A 20,199-nucleotide genomic window follows, 5' to 3' on the forward strand; every position below is an offset into this window, starting at 1 on the left:
TCGGAAGAGGAAGAGAGGCCAGGGATCTTCCCTCCCTTTGCGTGGGCACACACACAGCAAAGGCCATGTGCAAGCCAGAAAGAGAGGTCTCATCAGAAATCAACCCTGATGACACCTTGATCTCCTACTTCTAGCCTCCAGAACTGTGAAGAAATAGACTTCTGTTGTTTAAGCAACTCAGTTACGGCAGCCCTCGCAGACCAGTGTGCTCACCCTGTAGGTTTGTTTGTTTTGGTTTGGGGTTTTTTGGTGGTGGTGGTTACTGGGTGTACTTCAGGGAGGTCTTCTCTGCCCTGCTCATATTTATAAATTTCTTCCTCCAGAAAGCCTCCAATCAGTATTGTCAGGGTTAGCGTCCTTTGCCATGACAGCGGTTGAATTTACAACTTGGCTGTGCCACAGGGATGCCAGGGGTGTTCTTCTCTGTAACCCTGAGGATCAAGGTCTTTTTTGCAACAGAGACATAGGCAGCAGAAGCAGCAAAAGTATCTTATAGGGTCCTAGTGAGCCATCTGCCTTTAGGAGTATGAATCTCAGTAATTCAACTGCTCTTCAAATAGGGACCGCTGTTCCTCCATACAGGTGACTACCCAGTGGGCCTAAACAAGCTCTTTCCCCTGAGCCCTCTTTAGAACAGGGCCAACACCACCTGCTTGAGACACACAAGCAGTATCTCACAAGTTAAGAGTCTTTCTCCTGAGTCCATAAATCAAGACACACAACTCAGTCTAAGACACAGATGAGTCTGGGCTGAGACACACAACCCAAGGCTACTTAAAGGCGCTCCCTGATCCCATACTCTTCTCTGTGAACATCAATCTGTGACGCTTCCAACTTAGGTAGGTTAAATCTATGACAGAGGCTTGGTAGGACTCAGCAAATGCAGCACCAGGCAGCAGATCCAGTCAGCAAACCAAAGCAAGAGAAGATAACCCCGGGTGGTGGTCGCCCCCCTCTAGACATCCTGCTCCCAGTGTCAACTGCTGTGGCCACCTTGCAGGGACAGCATTACCACCTCCATACCCAAAATTTGGTTCCAGTGTCAGGACTGATAATGACACACACACACACACACACACACACACACACACACACACACACACACACACACACACACACACACACACACACCCTCCCCCCCCAAGATTGTACAAAAGGTTGATTATATAATGAGGCTTTCTGGGGAAAACAGGGCAAGCTTTCCATGTTGGCCCAAAAATTACCTGAGAAAGAAAAGGAGGCTGGTTTGGGATTTTTTATTGCGGTTGGGGTGGGGCTGGGATGAGGGTTCTCGTACACACGGAGGGACTGAGGGACGTGCGAGGTTTCAGCCTCCCAGGCTTCCTTCAGGCCGTACCCAGATGTGGGGCACAAGGGGGAGGGGAGAGGGGAGGCTTCAAAGCTATCGGCAGTCAAACATCGTATGATGGTGTCAGCTCTACATTTCAATATTAAATTACCATGAATAGATGATTCTGGTACGTCCTCTTTAGGTTAGAATTTGAATAATGTATATCATAGTTTTAAATAAGACTTCACAAATCTTTCACGTAAAATCATATTCTTCTGGGTAAATATATCCCCTTGATCACATTTATTTATCATTACTCCTTTCTGAATCCCCACAGGAGAGTAAAGGAATAAAAAAGGCAGAGATGAGTACTGTCATTAAAGACTTCAGAGATTCTTATCGCACCCTGATATTATTCCTTATCAACTCTGGGGCCTGTGCAGTAAATTATCACAAACCTAATTAGCTGTGGCTCTGGATGTGGTCATCTCAGGCCAGTTGCTGCCCTGCACCTGATTTCACTCTCACTTCGTAAGCAGGCTGACTCTAGGCGTCTTCTCTTGCAGGTTTGAGCGGTCAGGACTGTCAGTGCACTAGCTCTTGTGGCTCCCCTCCACTCACACCTTTGTAAATAGCCCCTTTTGTAAATAAGCTCTCCACCAACTGAAGGGAAAAAAACCTCTCCAGTAGCTTGGTGTCAGGCAGAGTAAATGAGTCAGAGTCCTTGTGATGGCCTCTGAGCCCTTCTGTGATTTTACCTCCTTGCCCCTCTGACCTCACCTCCTCCCCCTGCCACCTTGGCTTGCTTTGCTCTGGCCACCCTGGTCATCTTGCTGTTCCTTAAACATCCTAGATGTGCTCCCACTTCAGGCCTCTGCAATTTGCTGTTCCCTGTACCTGGTGTAATCTTCTACTACATGCCAAGTCCCCCCCAACACTTAGTGGCATAAAATATTTTGGAAAGGAATGGATCAAACATCTTTGTGTCCATTTCTCAAGAGCTCCAAGTATTTACTGTTGCTCCTAAAAAAAAAAAGGAGGTAAGAAGGAATTTGAACTATCTGCATTGTCTTGAGCAGTGCTTCTCAAATTATCTATAGTGAACGACCAGGTTTTAAAAATTATTTCCGGCTACTGCTGACCAAGCTGTAGTCCTGTTTCGCCGAACGAGATTGCAGCTCGCACTTCATGTGACGCACCATGCTAGTTTGACAACTAACCCAACTGGTTTATAGTCTCTAAAGGAAGAGCCTGCTGATTGCTCTTGGTTGTGGTGGCAGCGGTCAACTGCTGTGTCTGAGCTTTGTCACAGGTGGGTAACAAAGTCGTTTGCTGGTTGGCGCCAGACCACATTTTAGGATCACTGGTCCAGAGGGGATCCCTCTTTTGGCAAGGTAGCTAAATCGTAGATGGGAAGACCTTTCTGGTTACGACGACTGCTGCTAAAGGATCACAACACTATAATAATAGCTTAGGATGAGTTGCAAGTTTTCTTCAAAGAAGAGTTTCTCCTCCTAAGAGTGAAAAGACATTAGAGGTGATTTGTTTTTGTTTGTTTGTTTGTTTGTTTTCGGTATGTGGGCCTCTAACTGTTGTGGCCTCTCCCGTTGCGGAGCACAGGCTCCGGACGCGCAGGCTCAGCGGCCATGGCTCACAGGCCCAGCCGCTCCGCGGCATGTGGGATCTTCCCGGACCGGGGCACGAACCCGTGTCCCCTGCATCGGCAGGCAGACTCTCAACCACTGCACCACCAGGGAAGCCCCGAGGTGATTTGTTTTTAATTTTGTTGTTTGCGTTTTTTAATATACCATTTATCCACATATATAGTCAAGGTCAGTTAACTGCTCAATTTTCAAATTGGAAATGAAAATTGTATAGCTGAAAGCCAAATGCATGTTCTAAAACAAAATGTCAGTACAGAATGTAGAATTAGAGGGTAGCAGATTATTCGATCATTAGATATACCATCCACATTATTAGATGCATATGTGATATTTTAACTGGGTGATGCTAAGTAAGGATATTATTTCTTAGGTAAAATTTGAGAATTCATGAATTGAGCTGAATCTATTAAAAATTGTTGAATCCAAAATTGTAAGGTCTGTAATTACATAAATAAGGATCATTAATAAGTCATTTCAACAGAAATATTCTTTATTAGGCAGTTTCAACAAAGTATGAAAATGCAGTAAATAAGTACATTTAAATTTTTCCTTTTAATTGGGTCATAAGTTTTCAGTACCAAATAAATTGCATGACAGTTTGTAATTAACATTTTACCGTCTAACTCTGTGAGGGGAAAGGTATGTATAGGTTACTTTAAAGGTACAGTGTGCTTTCCCCTACAGCCTCCAACTCCTATCCCCCAAGAATATTAAGGATTTTCAAAGGCACTGAATCTTTGAACATTAGCTAGTTTTATGACAAAAATCTATCCCAAAGGGGTAGAGAGAATACAATTTAAATGTTATATCAGCTCTTACTTTAGCAGATATATTTTGGGGTCATTACATAAATGTATTAAATAATTTGAAAACTTTTTATTTTTTATTCAGTATGGAGATTTATTCCCAGAGCGGGGCTTTTCTGATGCAAAATTGGAATGCTTGTGTAGTCACAACAGCTGTCCCCACCCCATGGGGTGTCTTCCATTACTTTACAGTAGAGATGAATTTTTGGCCCAGTGTCTCAGTAATATTGGACACACGTGGTTTTAAGTGGCAAAGCGGTATGCGTATGCATTCATTTGACTTTCAGAGCTACAGTTGGCTCCAGATTAGAGCAAGGAGAATACATTCACACCAAGGCCACCCTCATGGCTGCTGCATTAGCTGGATCACAGTAGGCTCTGTTGCTTCTAAAGACACAACCAACTATTGCTGAGGAAGTACACATTCACCAAAGTGCCGTACAGCTGGAAGAGAGAGAATAATGAACTGCTAAAAGGATTCTTTCAAAGATTTCAGATTATGGTCCCAGTTATTATTGATCTAGTTTTTTAATATTAATAATAAAATCATGGCTGTAAAATAACAGTGAAACTAAAAGGATTTTCAAGGAAGTAGATGATTTTTCAGGATATTCATCCAAATATTTGATTTAAATCTTTTCCTTTCCAGAAAAAAGTGACACTATCCTTTTAGACTCATTCACAAGGAATTAAATTAGATTGATTCTTAATGCCCATTGTTGATATATGCAGCATATTTGGAAGGCCAATCTATTAAAAATAGATTAAAGAATTAGTTTACTCTGTGAAAGAATGGCTTATATTATTGACATTTTAGACAATTTTGTTTGCTACAAAAATGTGTTATAATTAATGCAGAAATAAGATCTGATTGAGTGTGAAATTGCACTGATATACTATATGGTTGGAATACTCTATCTCTGTGCAGCGTCAGCTTAATGCTGTTTATGTATGACCTTGTACTATAAGCTTATATTTAAATGCTTCGTAACTTTTGCATTTTGAAGCCAATTGGTATAGTTATTCAAGTTTCAGCTTTTTAGCAAAAGTGATTTCCTAGAAAATCCACTTATGTCCGTCTAAATAATATCTGAATAATGCTTTTTCCCCTAAGTAAAAACAAACAAGCAAAAAGTAAAAAACCTTCAGTGTAAATTTTTTAATTATCTGATATGGAGAATTAGATTTCTGATATTCATTAAACATCAAGGAAATTCCGACCATACTCAGTGTAGGCTACCTTTTTATAGAAGGGAATTTATGCATGTTTCGTAAGGGTTGTACTGATGAATATGTTTGAGGCTTTCAGCTTTTAGTGGATACAAAATAGAATGATTGATAAAATCCTCCCTACTATTGGCTATTATTTACTGACTCTTAAGTGGCAGGTTGTATTTATGCCAATTTATCTGCTTCAGGGAACATTCTTGATAGCAGAACAAAGTGAATAAAAGTAGTTTGCTTTGCAAATGAATGCAAATGGGAGAGCCTTTCGGAAAGCCCTTTAACAGGGGCAGTGCACTTTGATTATGAGTGAAGCTGCCATTTGGACATGGTGAAAAGAGCACGCTTGAACCATTGATTGGGGGAGACAGTAAAAAGTCAGGAAGGGCCCCCTTAAGCTTGCAGTGAGGCAGGCGGATGTCAGTGTGGTTAGAGCACAGTGGGAGAATGACAGGGAGGATTAGTGTCAGGGAGAAGCTTTGCTGTAGCTGTGGAGATAGTCCCTGGGGTCACTCACCTCTGGCTGTTGTCTGTGCTGATGGTCCTGTAATGCATACGGCCTGATGTATGCCTGTTCATTATCGGAAACAGTGATTAGAAAAGGTATTTGTCTCAGAGGTTTCCTTCCTTTTTTCTTTTTTTCTTTCTTTCTAATTAAAGGAAAATAAGGTGGCTTCCTCCATCTCTCTGCTGACTCCTAGAGTCTTGTGTTGTACCATTGTGGCTACTGCCTCTGGTAGGAAATAGTTTAGTGCTGTAATGTAAAATAATTGTTATTTGATGATGGTTTCTTTTGCTTTGCTCAACTTTGGGTTTCACCAAGTGGTAATGCTGAATAAAATGCAGAGAATATGCTTGCTCTGAGAATTTTGGCTTTTGCAGAAAAAGATTTTTATAATCTTTAAGGTATTTTATTATTCAATTTAATAATTTGATCAACTTTTAGAAGCTATTTACCTTCTCAAAAAGGAAGTGTTGCTTTGCATGGAACGGGTGGTTTAAGTCTTGGCTGCAGGAGTTTCTAATTTCTGTTCTCAAGTTTTACAAAATGCTAGCACTTAATAAATTAACTTCTTGAAAATACATGCTTTTTAGAATTAAATATCGTTACGTAGAATGAACAAAAAATACATCTTTGTCTCGGTTCTGATTCTGAATCAGTCCATTTACTTGTTCACATTTTCATTTACACTTATAAAGTTTTTTGCTTTTTTAATCATTTTTCTTAAAAACTTCGAGACCTTCTGTGGTAAGCTCACATGAGGCATTTGTGAGCATTAGTGACACAGTGCACTTCAAAACAACTGTCTTTCTTTTTTTAATGTCTTTAAGAGCCTGGGTTCACAGTATTTCTTTATTATTTGGTGTACGTTGGAGTATTTAAAAGGCTGCGGGAACTTTGCATTCTAATGTTAAATATGCAACTCAGACCTTCACCTAAACTAGTAGATACATTTTGACATTGTTATTTTTGCAGAAAGCATAATGCCAATACTTGGTTTCACAGGTTTATTAAATGTTTTGGCAAACACTCTCTGAATTATTTTTTTTCTTTAATGTTTTGCAGGCACCGGAATGGACAGAAGAGGACCTCAGCCAGCTGACAAGAAGTATGGTTAAGTTCCCAGGAGGAACCCCAGGTCGATGGGAAAAGATTGCCCACGAATTGGGTCGATCGGTGACAGATGTGAGTTCACTCAGATTTGCATTGTATGGAGAGTGACAAACCAGAATAAGCCAACTATGTAGAAGGCAGACATAGATGCATCCAACATTATCTTTGGAGAAAGCCTACAATCTTTTTAAGGACCTGGAAGTGAACCGTTAACAAAATAAGCAAGAAGCAGATGTCAGCTAGTCCCCTGGTCTACAATTAACAGCTGTGTGAGGCATTCTGGTGTTTAGAGACTTAAGCTACTGTAACCTAATCACAGAAAAACAATGCTAGTTTTTGTTTCGAGTGACCCCTTTAGCTGTGGGAAAAAAATAGTTCTCTGATCAGAATTAGAGAAGTTACATTTCAGCTGGATCTTTTTAACACTGAAGTACAGATTGCTATAGGTAGTTGACAGGTGGTTTGCATTAATTAAATGAGCAATATTCCTATAATGTTTTTATTTCAAGGATGATACCTACCATTCATTTTGACAAGTTGTTTAACCAAAAAATTGTTCTATGCATATAGCTTTCTAATTATATATAATATACATTAAAAGTGTATAACTACAGATTTATATATATACTATAAACAATGTATATTTAAATTTTATATGATTATATGTGACTAGTAATACCTACCATTTAAAAGACAGTGTTTACCGGGAAAGTTTTCGATTTAACACTTTAGAAATATAGGGCAGAGAATCTTATAAAAGCACCTAATAGAGCACCTGATATGTACTAAATATTCAGTAAATGTTTACTTGAAATGGAGGTCTTTATTTTCATCAATATGATCCTTATTTTCATAAATGATAGTAAATATTCTTTACCGAATTTACTTTAAAATAAATCCTATAGCTCTAAAATATCTAAGGATACTGAAAGCAAAGATTCAGATTTTTTATGTTCTCTTCAATTGTATTAGTATACTTTGGGTCTTTTTTGATAATGAACAATTTAAAAACCCTGCAAAATGATTAATAAGCACAACTACCAAAAAAATAACCTTTTAATTTAGAAACAAACAATACGTATTACTGTCAATTTTTTTTCTTGGGTTTTGTTTTCTTTCTGTTTCAGATAGGAGCTGCTTTGAGAATTTTAAATTATATAGGAATGTTTTTACTACCATATGGTAGGACTTTTTAAAATCACATTTTAAAGACAAAAATTTTTGTAAGATGTTTTACATGATTTCGACTTAAGAGTTAGTCTGATCATGTGGAAAGTTAGCCCTTGTATCTTGTAACTTTTTTTTTTGCTATTTCATGATGAGACCAGTTATTTTAGGTTACTGGAGGAAAACCATAAGGATACCTTTTCCTCTGCTAAGAATGTTACTGGGATGTGCATTTTATCTTGTTGTAAGGTTGTTTGTAAAAGATAAGTTAATAATGCCTTATCAGTAAATAGCTGACCAGGTTAAAGATGTTCCATGGTTACTGATGTTTTAAGTACTATGATCCTCTAATTACTGTTAATATAATGATTAACAAAAATGACTGAAATACTTTTTAGAAAGTTACAAAACAGGCATTGGTTTAAAAGGGCCTCAAAACTTTTAGTTCAGTTGGTTGATGAGAGAGAATAGTTCACTAACTTAGTGTCTCCGTTGAAGATAGCAGTGTCTCCACTGAAGATAGCACTGCCTTTAACTTTTATTTATTTATTTATGGCTGCATTGAGTATTCGTTGCTGCATGCAGGCTTTCTCTAGTTTGCAGCGAGCGGGGGTACTCTTTGTTGCGGTGTGCAGGCTTCTCATTGCGGTGGCTTCTCTTGTTGCAGAGCACGGGCTCCAGGTGCGCAGGCTTCAGTAGTTGTGGTGCACGGCCTCAGTTGCTCCGCAGCATGTGAGATCTTCCCGGACCGGGGCTCGAACCCGTGTCCCCTGCGTTGGCAGGCAGATTAACTACTGCATCACCAGGGAAGTCCCAACACTGCCTTTAACTTTTTAAATAATATTTCTATGAGACCTTACAGTTATTAATGCCAAAGGCAGATAAGAAATTGAATAGAGCAATATTTTACTTTGTTGTTGTCATTAAAATCTGGTTAGGGGCTTCCCTGGTGGCGCAGTAGTTGAGAGTCCGCCTGCCGATGCAGGAGACGCGGGTTCGTGCCCCGGTCCGGGAGGATCCCGCGTGCCGTGGAGCGGCTGGGCCCGTGAGCCATGGCCGCTGAGCCTGCGCGTCCGGAGCCTGGGCTCCGCAACGGGAGAGGCCGCAACAGTGAGAGGCCCGCGTACCGGGAAAAAAAAAAAAAAAAATCTGGTTAAATTTTTAATCTATATTTTTAAGAGGAGAGAGATGAAAGTTTAAATGCTAATATACGTGATGTAACCAACAGAGCCTTGGGATGGCTGTTTAGTATCATAGATCTAGAAAATCGACGTAACTTACAAGAGCAGTCTTAGTGCAGCCTTGGTGTAGGTAAAGGCATCTTTTCACACTTTTGCAAATTCATTCCATAGTTTTTTCTTCTTCTTCTAGACTTACCCAAGGGAGACTGATTCCATGTAATAGATATTTTTTCCTTTTATCATGGAAGTAGCAAGCATGACTTTTTTTTTTTTTTTTTGCGGTACACGGGCCTATCACTCTTGTGGCCTCTCCCGTTGCGGAGCACAGGCTCCGGACGCGCAGGCTCCGCGGCCATGGCTCACGGGCCCAGCCGCTCCGCGGCATGCGGGATCTTCCCGGACCGGGGCACAAACCCGTGTCCCCTGCATCGGCAGGCAGACTCTCAACCACTGCGCCACCAGGGAAGCCCCCAAACATGACTTTTTGAGATTTTTTTTTTCCCCCTCCAAGTATTAGCTCTATTTTCATAATACCAAAAGTACCTTGGAAATACTTAGTAAACCGAAAATTTTGGGCACCAAAAGTGCCACTGTAACTTTTCTTCTATATCAGTATATACATATATAGACTCGCACTGTATTTTCATTCTGTGAGCATCATCTCCATAGCTAGACTGTACATTTCATTTCAGTAACTACATTTCAGTAACATACACACAAACACAAACTGTAAAGCACTCTCTCTCTAAAAGAGAACAAGTGTCTGAAGACAAAACTCATTTTACCGAACACACAGTGAGTTACATTGAAACAGTTAAGATGGGTTTGGCTAATACAGGTCCTTTAGTAGAATGTTAAGTGAAAGCTAACCACACTTTAGAAGATCACTTATACTTCTTTTTTGGCGTATGGTGTTAATTAGATTTGTTTTCATTAAGTGTTCCTCTATGAAAAAGAAACCAAGTTGAGTTTGCTGTCACTGGAACCTCTGCATACTGACCGGATCACCTGTACCAGTCCACCCCAGCTCTGCACATCTGTTCTTTGACCCGTTTTCCTTGCTAAATGTGTAGCTTCAGGCTGAGTTCTCTTTTCCTTTGAAAAACAATTGACCTTTTTGGGAGGGGTGAGAGTGTGCCGTTGTGGAATCTATATGTTCTTTATTTGGGTTGACAGATTACAGTGAAAAACCCATTTTGTTCCTCAATTAAGAAAGGAGTTTTCAGTGTATTAACTGTCATAATTCACTAGTTAAATTGCTAAATACTACTCTGGATAAATACAAAGAATTTGTTATTAGCTTTGGGGAAAAAAATCAATGCAAAGTATATTTTAACTCACATATACCTAAACTGTAAGACTTACTTTATTATAGATGAAATATTTTAAATGTTAATATATGCCTTTTAGCAAATAATTTTGGTAACTACAAAGGACACTCAAATTGTAAAAACAGGAAACAAAAACTGTCTGGCATGTAAAACCAACTTTAGTGTGATTATTAACTGCAGGTTTTCTAAATTAAGGTCAGGGAGCCTCACGTTTCTTGCTTGTGCAGTAATATCCTTCTCCAGCCTGTAAGGATGTAAACGGATTGTGCCCCTCTCCATAGTCACTAATCTCCTGCATCCTAGTTGTGGTAACAGACTGATTGGAGATGTTCTGCCTGCTTGGAAAAGGCCCAGGTAGGTAGCAAAACAAACGATAGGTGGATAGATTTAAACAGACTTTTGTAATTAGCTTAGTGCCCCCATGAGATGTGTAGTTAGATAAGCATTTCATATGCAGGTGAAAAGGAGGGAGAATAATACAATTCCCAATTTTATTTTATATAGCCACAACTAGAGAGGAGATACCTGTTGGGGGAATATTTATATGTTATTATGGCAGTTGTTTCAAAAAATGTAAGCAGATTATTCAATAGAAAATAAACTTTTGTCAGTGAACTAAATATATAGTATATATAATGCTGAAAGGCATATATTAACATTTAAAATACTTCATCTATAGTAAAGTAGGTGTTACAGTTTAGGTATATCTCAGTTAAAACAGACTTTGCCTTAATTTTTTAACAAAGCTAATAACATTCCTTGTATTTATCCAGAGTAGAATTCAGCAATTTAACTCCTATATATTTGGGCAAGTGTATCATTGCTGTTACTTTTAGAGTCAGACTAATCCTACACAGGCTGTAAAGGGGACAAGAACTGTCACCGCCCCCTGCATCAGGCTCCTTGCCACAGCGGTTCTCCGGAGCAGCCTCATCTCCGCTCCTCTCGCTCCCCCACCTGCTCAACCCCACGACCTTCAAGGATACTTAAATTTTAAAAAGGAAGGGGTCCTTTATACCATTCTTCTTGCTAAAATCTAATAATCAATTTTCAATCTGACATTCATAGATGATAATAATGTGTTATCAAATCTCTCTCTCAACGCACACACACTTTGTTGTATGTCATTCCAGACTTTAGTCTTATATAGGCATATGACTACATAATTTTAAAAGTATTAATCTGTATCCTGCCCTTTTCACTTTGCTATGAGCTTCTTTCCACGACAACAAAGATCCACATCATCTTTCTAAACACCTGTATGATACTCCGTGTTGTCTGGATATAATTAAGGAGCACCCACGTGATTGTCACTTAAATTGCTTCCCTTTTCTTTTTCATTCATCTTTCCATTTATATCTGTTTCCTTAGCTGGTATGCCTAGGAGTAGAGAAGCTTGATTCAAGACTATGGCTGTTTTTAGAACCTTTGGTGACTCTAAAATTGGCCTTCAGAGAGGTTAATATTATACAGTGCCGTGGTGGTATGAGAGGACACTTCCTCATAGTCTCATAAACACAGAACGTTTGTGTTTTTTTCATCATTGCTCATCAAGTAAGTGAAAAGTGCTATGGCACTGATTTTTATAACTTGCCTCCTTACTTACTGGTCTTATTTCGAATAGAGTTTGTGTTAATTCATTATAATTCAAGGATGGATAGTCCTACCGTTTTTTGTTGTTTTTTTGGCTGTGTTGGGTCTTTGTTGCAGTGCACGGGCTTCTCCGTGAGGTGGCTTCTCTTGTTGCAGCTCATGGGCTCTAGGCGCACAGGCTTCAGTAGTTGTGGCTCACGGGCTCTAGAGCGCAGGCTCAGTAGTTGCAGCGCATGGGCTTAGCTGCTCTGCAGCATGTGGGATCTTCCTGGACCAGGGATCGAACCTATGTCCCCTGCATTGGCAAGCATATTCTTAATCACTGTGCCACCAGGGAAGTCCTACCTTCTGCAAATAATACTTTGCCATTTTCTTTTGTTATCTTGAGTGTATTAGCTAACAATTCCAGAGATATATTACAGTAAGAGTGATTCATGTAGACTTTTTGCTCAACATTTTAATAAGAAAACCTAATGTTTGGTCAATTTTAATATTAGTCATTGATATGAGAAATCCATTATTATGCTAGGGAAATTTTCTTCACTTTAATTTTTCCAACTCTAATTTATTACAGTTGTGTTCAGGAATAGATGTGAAATTTTAACAGTGGTTTCTTCAACATCCCTTGACATGATCATATGACCTAATAAGGATGAATATATTACTAAGGTCCCCCTTTGTATTTCTAAGATAAAGTTTACTTGGTCATATAATATTATTCTTTCAATAAACAGCTGGATTTGATTTGTTAATTTGTTTAGGATTCTTGCATTTATATATCTTAAAGTAAAAATATTCTAGAATTCTTGGTGTTTTGTTAATTGCATATCTTTAGGTAGGGTTATACCAGCCTTCTAGAATTAGTTCATTACACCTATCTTCTAACATCTAGAGCAGCGGTCCCCAACCTTTTTGGCACCAGGGACCTGTTTCGTGGAAGACAGTTTTTCTACACATGGGCTGGGGGGGATGGTTCAGGCAGTAATGTGAGCAATGGGGAGCGGTGGGGAGCGGCAGCAGAAGTGAGATGCCTCACTCACTCGCCCGCTGCTCACCTCCTGCTGTGTGGCCGGGTCCTAATCAGGGCTTGGGGACCCCTGATCTAGAGAGTCAAGAAAATACTGAATTCATAAAACAAAAAAGTGTGCTATGGAAAAAATCAGAACAATAATAAGTATCCAAATAAATGAAGTAGAATGGTTGAAAATTACCATCTGGAAAATCTCCTAGAGAGCAGAACAAAGAGACAAGAAATACAGGGAATCAGTCCAAAAGGTCAAAATCTGATTAAAAGGAGTTCCAGTTAGAGAAAACAGACATGAGAGCATTTTTCAATAAATGATACAATGAAGTTTTCCAGGATGGAGAAACACCTGAGACCAACAACGCATGAACACTGAGACTACATAGAAGATCTTTAAAGCTTCTAGGGAGAAGAAACCTCCAAAGTAAGGCAGGTCAGAGTGACAGCAGATTGCTTGGCAGCACTAGATTCCGGGAGACAAGAGAACATTGGCATCACAGTTCAAGGCGGAAGGGTTCTGAATCTAGAACAGACCAACCAGCTATGATGGTCAATACGTGGGGTGAGGACTCATTCTTAAGACAGTTCCCTGAGACTGCACACTTCAGCAAATGAGGGATAAGTCACCAAAGAGGAAGACACAGAATCCTCGGAATAGTGGACTGAGCCCAGTGAATGGAAATCCCGAGACCCCACGGCGATACAGCAGGCGAAGAGTGCAGAAAGTCCACGCTGGAGCAGGAGAACAAAAGACTGTGAGAGGGCAGCCACGTGAACAAAAGGCAACTAGAGACTCCACCAACAGAAAACCATACAAAAAAGGCATAGTCCAAATTGAAGTTCAGCCATACCCCAGGTTCAGTTCCAGACCACCGAAATAAAGCATATGTCACAATAAAGTGACCCACGTGAATTTTTTGGTTTCCCAATGCATATAAAAGTTATGTTTACACTATATTGTAGTCTGTTAAGTGTGCAATAGCATTATGTCCAAAAAATATACATAGCTTAATTAAAGATAGTTTATTGCTAAAAAAAATATGCTAACCATCATCTGAGCCTTCAGGGAGTCATAATCTTTTTGCAGTAGTAACATCAAAGATCACAGATCACCATAACAAATATAATAATAATGAAAAAGTGTGAAATATTGTGAGAATTACCAAAATGTGACACAGAGACACAAAGTGAGCAGATGCTACTGGGAGAATGGTGCCCACAGACTTTCTCAACAGAGTTGCCACAAACCTTCAACTTACAGAAACCGCAAACTGCCTGTACAGTAAAAAGTGGAACGATAGAAACCGCAAAAGAATTTGACACTGAGAACATTCTCCTTTAAGTGACACAAGAAGTGCGATCACAGTGCAGTACTTATCTCTACAGTGAGTAATGGTTACCATATCACAGTTATGTAAGATCTTACATAATGGCTATATTTCAAACATTTTATATACTTTCAGATGGTTTTTCAATTTTTAAAATCAACAAATTGTGGAAGACTATGGCAAGTTGTCCATCAAAATATGTTATCCCTTGTCTAGTAACAGAGAAGACAGGCACATATTTGCCCAGAAACACTGCACTTCCAAGCTCTCCAAGCTCTGCTATGGCTAGGTTACTAATTTCTTCTCAGAGGAACATAATTGAAGTAATGTGTGTCCCTAGGAGCTCTTGCTCACTTTTCCCTTCCACTGAACTGGAATACCAATTTGCCTGCAGCTCAGCTGCGACCATGCAGGCAAAGACAGTTGCCCTAAAGAATGGCAGGGAAGCACAAGGGAAAGAACACGAACATATGGAGTAAAATAAAAATTGTAAACAGTGACAAGCTCCATGAAGAAAAAAAAAGCAGAGTAAGAGGTTAGAGACCTAACCTAGGGAGTGCAATTTCAAGTGGGATTCTGAGGAAACTCCTCTCTAAGAGGTAACGTTTGAGCAGAGGCACAAAGCAACTGAGGGAGAAAGGTTGTCTGAGAAAGCGTTCCAGGTGGAGGAAACAGCAGTTGCAAAGGCTTTGAGGCAAGAGCCTGCTTGGGGTGCACAGAGTCCAGCAAAGAGGTCAATATGGCTGACCAGGAGTGAGCAGGGGGGATTACAGAAGATGAAGCCAAGAGATAGTGGAGGACCAGAACACCTAGGACCTCCTTGGTCAAGGTAAAGATTTTGGATTTTACTCTGAGTGAGACAGGAAAGCACCAGAAGATTTTGAGCAAAGGAGTGCAAGATCTAAAAGAGTCATTCTGACTTCTCTGTGGAGAAGATGCTGTGGCAGGGCAAGTAAGAGGCTATTTCAGTTGTCCCTGCAAAAGACAGTGGTGGTTTGGACCAGGGCTTATTGGTAGAGGTGGGAAAAAGAGGCTGAATTCAGGATATAATATACCAAAAGCCTGTTAGTTAATTATGTGTACTTGTAAGCATCAGAAGAACTGTGAACATACAGATGGCCAACAGGCACATGAAAAGAAAGATGCTCAACATCACTAATCATTAGAGAAATGCAGATCAAAACTACAATGAGGTATCACCTCACACTGGTCAGAATGGCCATCATTAAAAACTCTACAAATAATAAAAATGCTGGAGAGAGTGTGGAGAAAAGGGAACCCTCCTACACGGCTGGTGGGAATGTAAATTGGTGCAGCCACTATGGAGAACAGTATGGAGGTTCCTTAAAAAACTAAAAATAGAGCTACCATATGATCCAGCAATCCCACTCCTAGGCGTATATCCAGAACTGACAAGAACTCTAATTCGAAAAGATACATGCACCCCAGTGTTCATAGCAGCACTGTTTACAATAGCCAAGACATGGAAGCAACCTAAGTGTCCACTGACAGATGAATAGATAAAGATATGGTATATGAACACAATGAAATGTTACCGGCCATGAAAAAGAATGAAATAATGCCATCTGCAGCAACATGGATGAACCTAAAGATTATCATACTAGTGAAGTAAGTCAGAGAAAGACAAATATCATGTATCACTTATATGTGGAATCTTAAAAAATTGTATAAATGAAGTTATTTACAAAACAGAAACAGACTCACAGACATAGATAACAAACTCATGGTTACCAAAGGAAATGGCAGGGGGGAGATAAATTAGGAGCTTGGGATTAACATATACACACTACTATATATAAAATAAACAACAAGGACCTACTGTATAGCACAGGGAACTATATTCAATATCCTGTAATAACCTATAATGGAAAAGAATCTGAAAAAAATGTGTGTGTGTGTGTGTGTGTGTGTGTGTGTGTGTGTGTGTAACCAGGTCACTTTGCTGTACACCCGAAACCAACATAACATTGTAAATTTATACTTCAATTTTTTTTAATGGTTAAAAAAAACAATGCTTAGAAAAAATATTTTAAATTTTCAGAAAAAGACTGTGAACAGAAATGCATGCTTCTGGGTGTAGGGTACATGGCTTTACATCAGAAGCCCTGGTTGTAAACTGATTTTTTTTTAAGCTGTGTGCATGTATTACCTTGATTTTTAAAACTACTTTTAAAAATCTAAAGAAAAAATATTTTATATCTTTCCATGTCAGTATATATAGGCCTACCTCATTCTTTTTAATTTTTTTTAATTATAAAAGCTTTACTGATTTACAGAAATAGAAAAAAAAAATCCTAAAATTTGTATGGAACCACAACGGACCCCAAATAGTCAGAACAATCTTGATAGAGAACAGAGCTTGGAGGCATCACATGTCCTGTTTTCAAAATATGTTATAAAGCTATGGTAATTAAAACAGTAAGGTACTTGACAGCCGACAGCTAGGCCGGGAGGGCAGTAGGAACATTCAGCCTCTACTGAAACACTTGCCAGACCATCCCCTCACCGAAAACAGCTTTACTAGTGGAATTCTAGAGCCATCTATTAATATTTTTGCCTATTAATATATTAATATTTTGGGGGAAATATTAATATATTCCCCCATCAAAGAGCCTTGAGGGCTAATTTGAATGTTCTAGCAAAGTAATAACAACTACTTGCAGACCTTTGTCCAGAGAATGTCCTTCTTCATCTGGTTCAGTTGTCTTCTTCCACAGAGGACACAGCTTAAGGAGGGGCAAACAGAATAGTGGAGAGAGAGGAACAAGATATCCACCCAGCCAGTTTATACATCAATAGGGTGACAGGTATCACCAACAGATCTCTGTGACACACACTGGGGAAATCAAAGTACAAAGAGCTTGAATCTTTACTAAATTCACCTAGTTGGTGATTGGCAGTAACTCGGGTAAAGTAGTACAGAATTGGCCTTCATGAGAGGTGAGGCCAGACTCCCAAACTGTCAGTACACAAGCCTGTTTTGGATTGCTCTTTCCTTACTTTAGCCAACATTGATTTAGAAGTAAAAAACGTTTAAAGCAATAAACAATGATTTTCTTTCTTATAAGCACAGTCCTAATTAATTGGAAATCTGTTGAATGAGTATGCAAAGGAATAACCACATTGGAAGCTCCTTGAGGTGGATAAGACTAGATCTTATACATACACCATTGTTCTCGGTATAGTGATATGCTAAGTCAATACTTAATAAATCTTTGGTAATTCACCTAAATTGAAAGATAGTTCATTAATGATATCACATCTAGGGAATTCCCTGGCGGTCCAGTGGTTAGGACTCCACACTCACTGCAGAGGGCCCGGGTTCAATCCCTGGTTGGGGAAATAAGATTCCACATGCCACGTGGTGCAGCCAAAAAAATAATAATACTAAAATAATGTCACATCTAGTGAATCACAGAATATTTGATTTAAAAAGAAATCATTAATGCAATTTTTTGTTTTATGGATGAAGTAAAGTGGAAAGAGAACAGAATTTAAAAGAAAACCTGGCTTTGGTGTCCTATGCTACCATTTATGGGCTGTGTGATTTTGTAGGTCCCCATATCACTCTGAGCTTCAGTTTCTTTGCCTGTGATATGAATTTCACGGGGTAGCTGGCAGGTGAAATGTGATAGCATCATGAAAATACTTTGTTATTATGAACCATTACACAATTGTAAATCACTATAATAATCACTTATTACAGGTGTGCGTTCTAGAAAGAGATAAAAGTTCAAGGCCATGGGCTTCCCTGGTGGCGCAGTGGTTGAGAGTCCGCCTGCTGATGCAGGGGACACGGATTCGTGCCCTGGTCCGGGAAGATCCCACATGCCGCAGAGAGGCTGGGCCCGTGAGCCATGGCCACTGAGCCTGCGCGTCCGGAGCCTGTGCTCCGCAACGGGAGAGGCCACAACAGTGAGAGGCCTGCGGACCGCAAAAAAAAAAAAAAAAAAAAGTTCAAGGCCACAGAGCTAGTTAATGGCAGGCTGGGACTAGAACCCAGATTGTTTGACTCTTATTTAAGCCACACTGTCCTCTTAGTTCAGCAAAGACTTGATTTTTACACCTTAACCCTGTGTGTAGGACAGCACTATTCTTTGTCAGCCATGCCCTAGATCAAATATCATCTTCAAAGTGAAATCTCTTGGTTTTCTGAGGTTCTGGGCCAAAGGAGGATAAATTTGAGAGCAAGGTATTTCATGTCCCAAGACACTGGCCAGTCCATGGGGCTGGAACTCCAGAGAGCTCCAAAAGCAGTTGCTTTCCTTTGAATATTTGAACCACAGAAATATTCAGCATCTCGTTAAGCTCTAACTGAACACTTGTTCATCTTCCTCAGTGATTCATTCAAGCAAAGCCTACTTGCAGATGGCATGAAAATTTTTCTATATATATCTCCTATTTACCATTCTTATATGTTTTCTCCTGGATCTTATTTAGTGTCCTATATTACTAATATATTGAGTTTGTAATTTGTACTCACTCATCAGAACCCTGTATCTTACCAAGAGGATAGTATCCACTTTAAAGTCTAGATCTAATTTACTAGTTACAGTGATATTCACTTTGAATACCATGGATGTTTTATTCATGAAGGAACTGGTTTCTCACAGTATAATCTATGGTCTGGGGATAGCATCGTACTTTATGGTGGGATTTCTTTTATTACCCTGAATTATTTGCTTAACTCTGTCTTATGTATAGCTTAGAGATGCAGCAAGTCAATAGATGGTGACCCTTGAGCAGATGCTAATGTGCTAATGCAATGTAAAATTGCTTCCTTGTGCTAAAAATTTGGGTAACCCATTTAAAAAAGAGGAAAGTGGGTGAATGTATGTTGGCTTGTTGCAATATCTTGCTGATAGACTAAAAATATCTGCAAAACTACACTATTGTCTGTTGGCATAAGTATTTTCTCCCAGTAATTGGCCATCTACATTACTTATAGAGGTGATCAGGAAGTTAATGGAAGGCCCTCTTTGTCAATGATTAAGATGTACACTATTATTATTTCTTGTATTTTCTATCCAGACAGAGGATCCAGAGAAAAATTTAAAGACATTGGAGAAATAATAAGAATGAACAGCACTGCTCTCTACCAGCTGGAAACATTTTTCAGGTGGTTTATTTAATGTTCAGGTAACAGAGTGCCGTTTTTATTTGAAAACTACAGTAGCTCCTGGTTATAACGAGTGCTAGATTCAACAGAAAGTTGGCCAAAATTAAATACAACTGAATGAAAATACAGTTGATCCCTGAACAACATGACAGTTAGGGGCACCAGTCCCCCACACAGTTGAAAATCCACATATAACTTTACAGTCAGCCCTGTGTATCCATAGTTCTGCCTCCTCATATCCAACCAACGGTGGATTATGTAGTAGTTTAATACATATTTATTGAAAAAAAAACACGTAAGTGGATCTGCTCGGTTCAAACCTGTGTTACTCAAGGTCCAACTGTAATGAACTTCACAGTTACATAATTTTTATTATTAGAATACTTAAAATATCATTAAGTCAGCCAGAATTTGAAAAATATGACTTGAGGTTATCACTAATAGCCAACATTTATTTTCTGAGTTATCTGAGGATGCCAGGAATATGAGTATACACTTTATATAGCTCAGAAAAATGGAAAACTCTTCTGTATGTTGAGTAGAAATGTGCCACTATATAACTATCCACTGATCCTAACTGTACCCTATGGAATACAGTTTTCATTTTGTTAATTAATTTTCTGTTACTTTCATCAGTGTTTTCACTGGAAGGAATGAAACCTATTTTAGGTTTTTTTCATTCACTCCACCCTAACCTATATATCCCAGATTTGCTCATAGAGCCCCCATTTCAAAAGAATTTTAAAGATAGCTTTAGGTATAACTGCATTAAGAAGAAGGATTATAAAAGTATTTTCTGCTTGGAATCAGAACATGATGAAACAAATTTCCCTAC

General features: G+C 39.2%; 1 protein-coding gene across 1 annotated transcript in view; it reads left to right on the forward strand.

Moving 5' to 3' along the window:
- The window catches only part of DNAJC1 (DnaJ heat shock protein family (Hsp40) member C1), a 196,636-nt gene that overhangs the window by 159,094 nt on the left and 17,343 nt on the right, over positions 1 to 20,199 (forward strand). The window contains exon 9 of the mRNA XM_007454169.1: positions 6,553 to 6,672. Coding sequence (XP_007454231.1) covers positions 6,553 to 6,672 — 120 coding nt within the window. The remainder of the gene's footprint in view (positions 1 to 6,552; positions 6,673 to 20,199) is intronic.

This window comes from Lipotes vexillifer, unplaced genomic scaffold (genome assembly GCF_000442215.2).
Source record: "Lipotes vexillifer unplaced genomic scaffold, Lipotes_vexillifer_v1.1 scaffold316, whole genome shotgun sequence".
Classification (NCBI taxonomy): domain Eukaryota; kingdom Metazoa; phylum Chordata; class Mammalia; order Artiodactyla; family Lipotidae; genus Lipotes; species Lipotes vexillifer.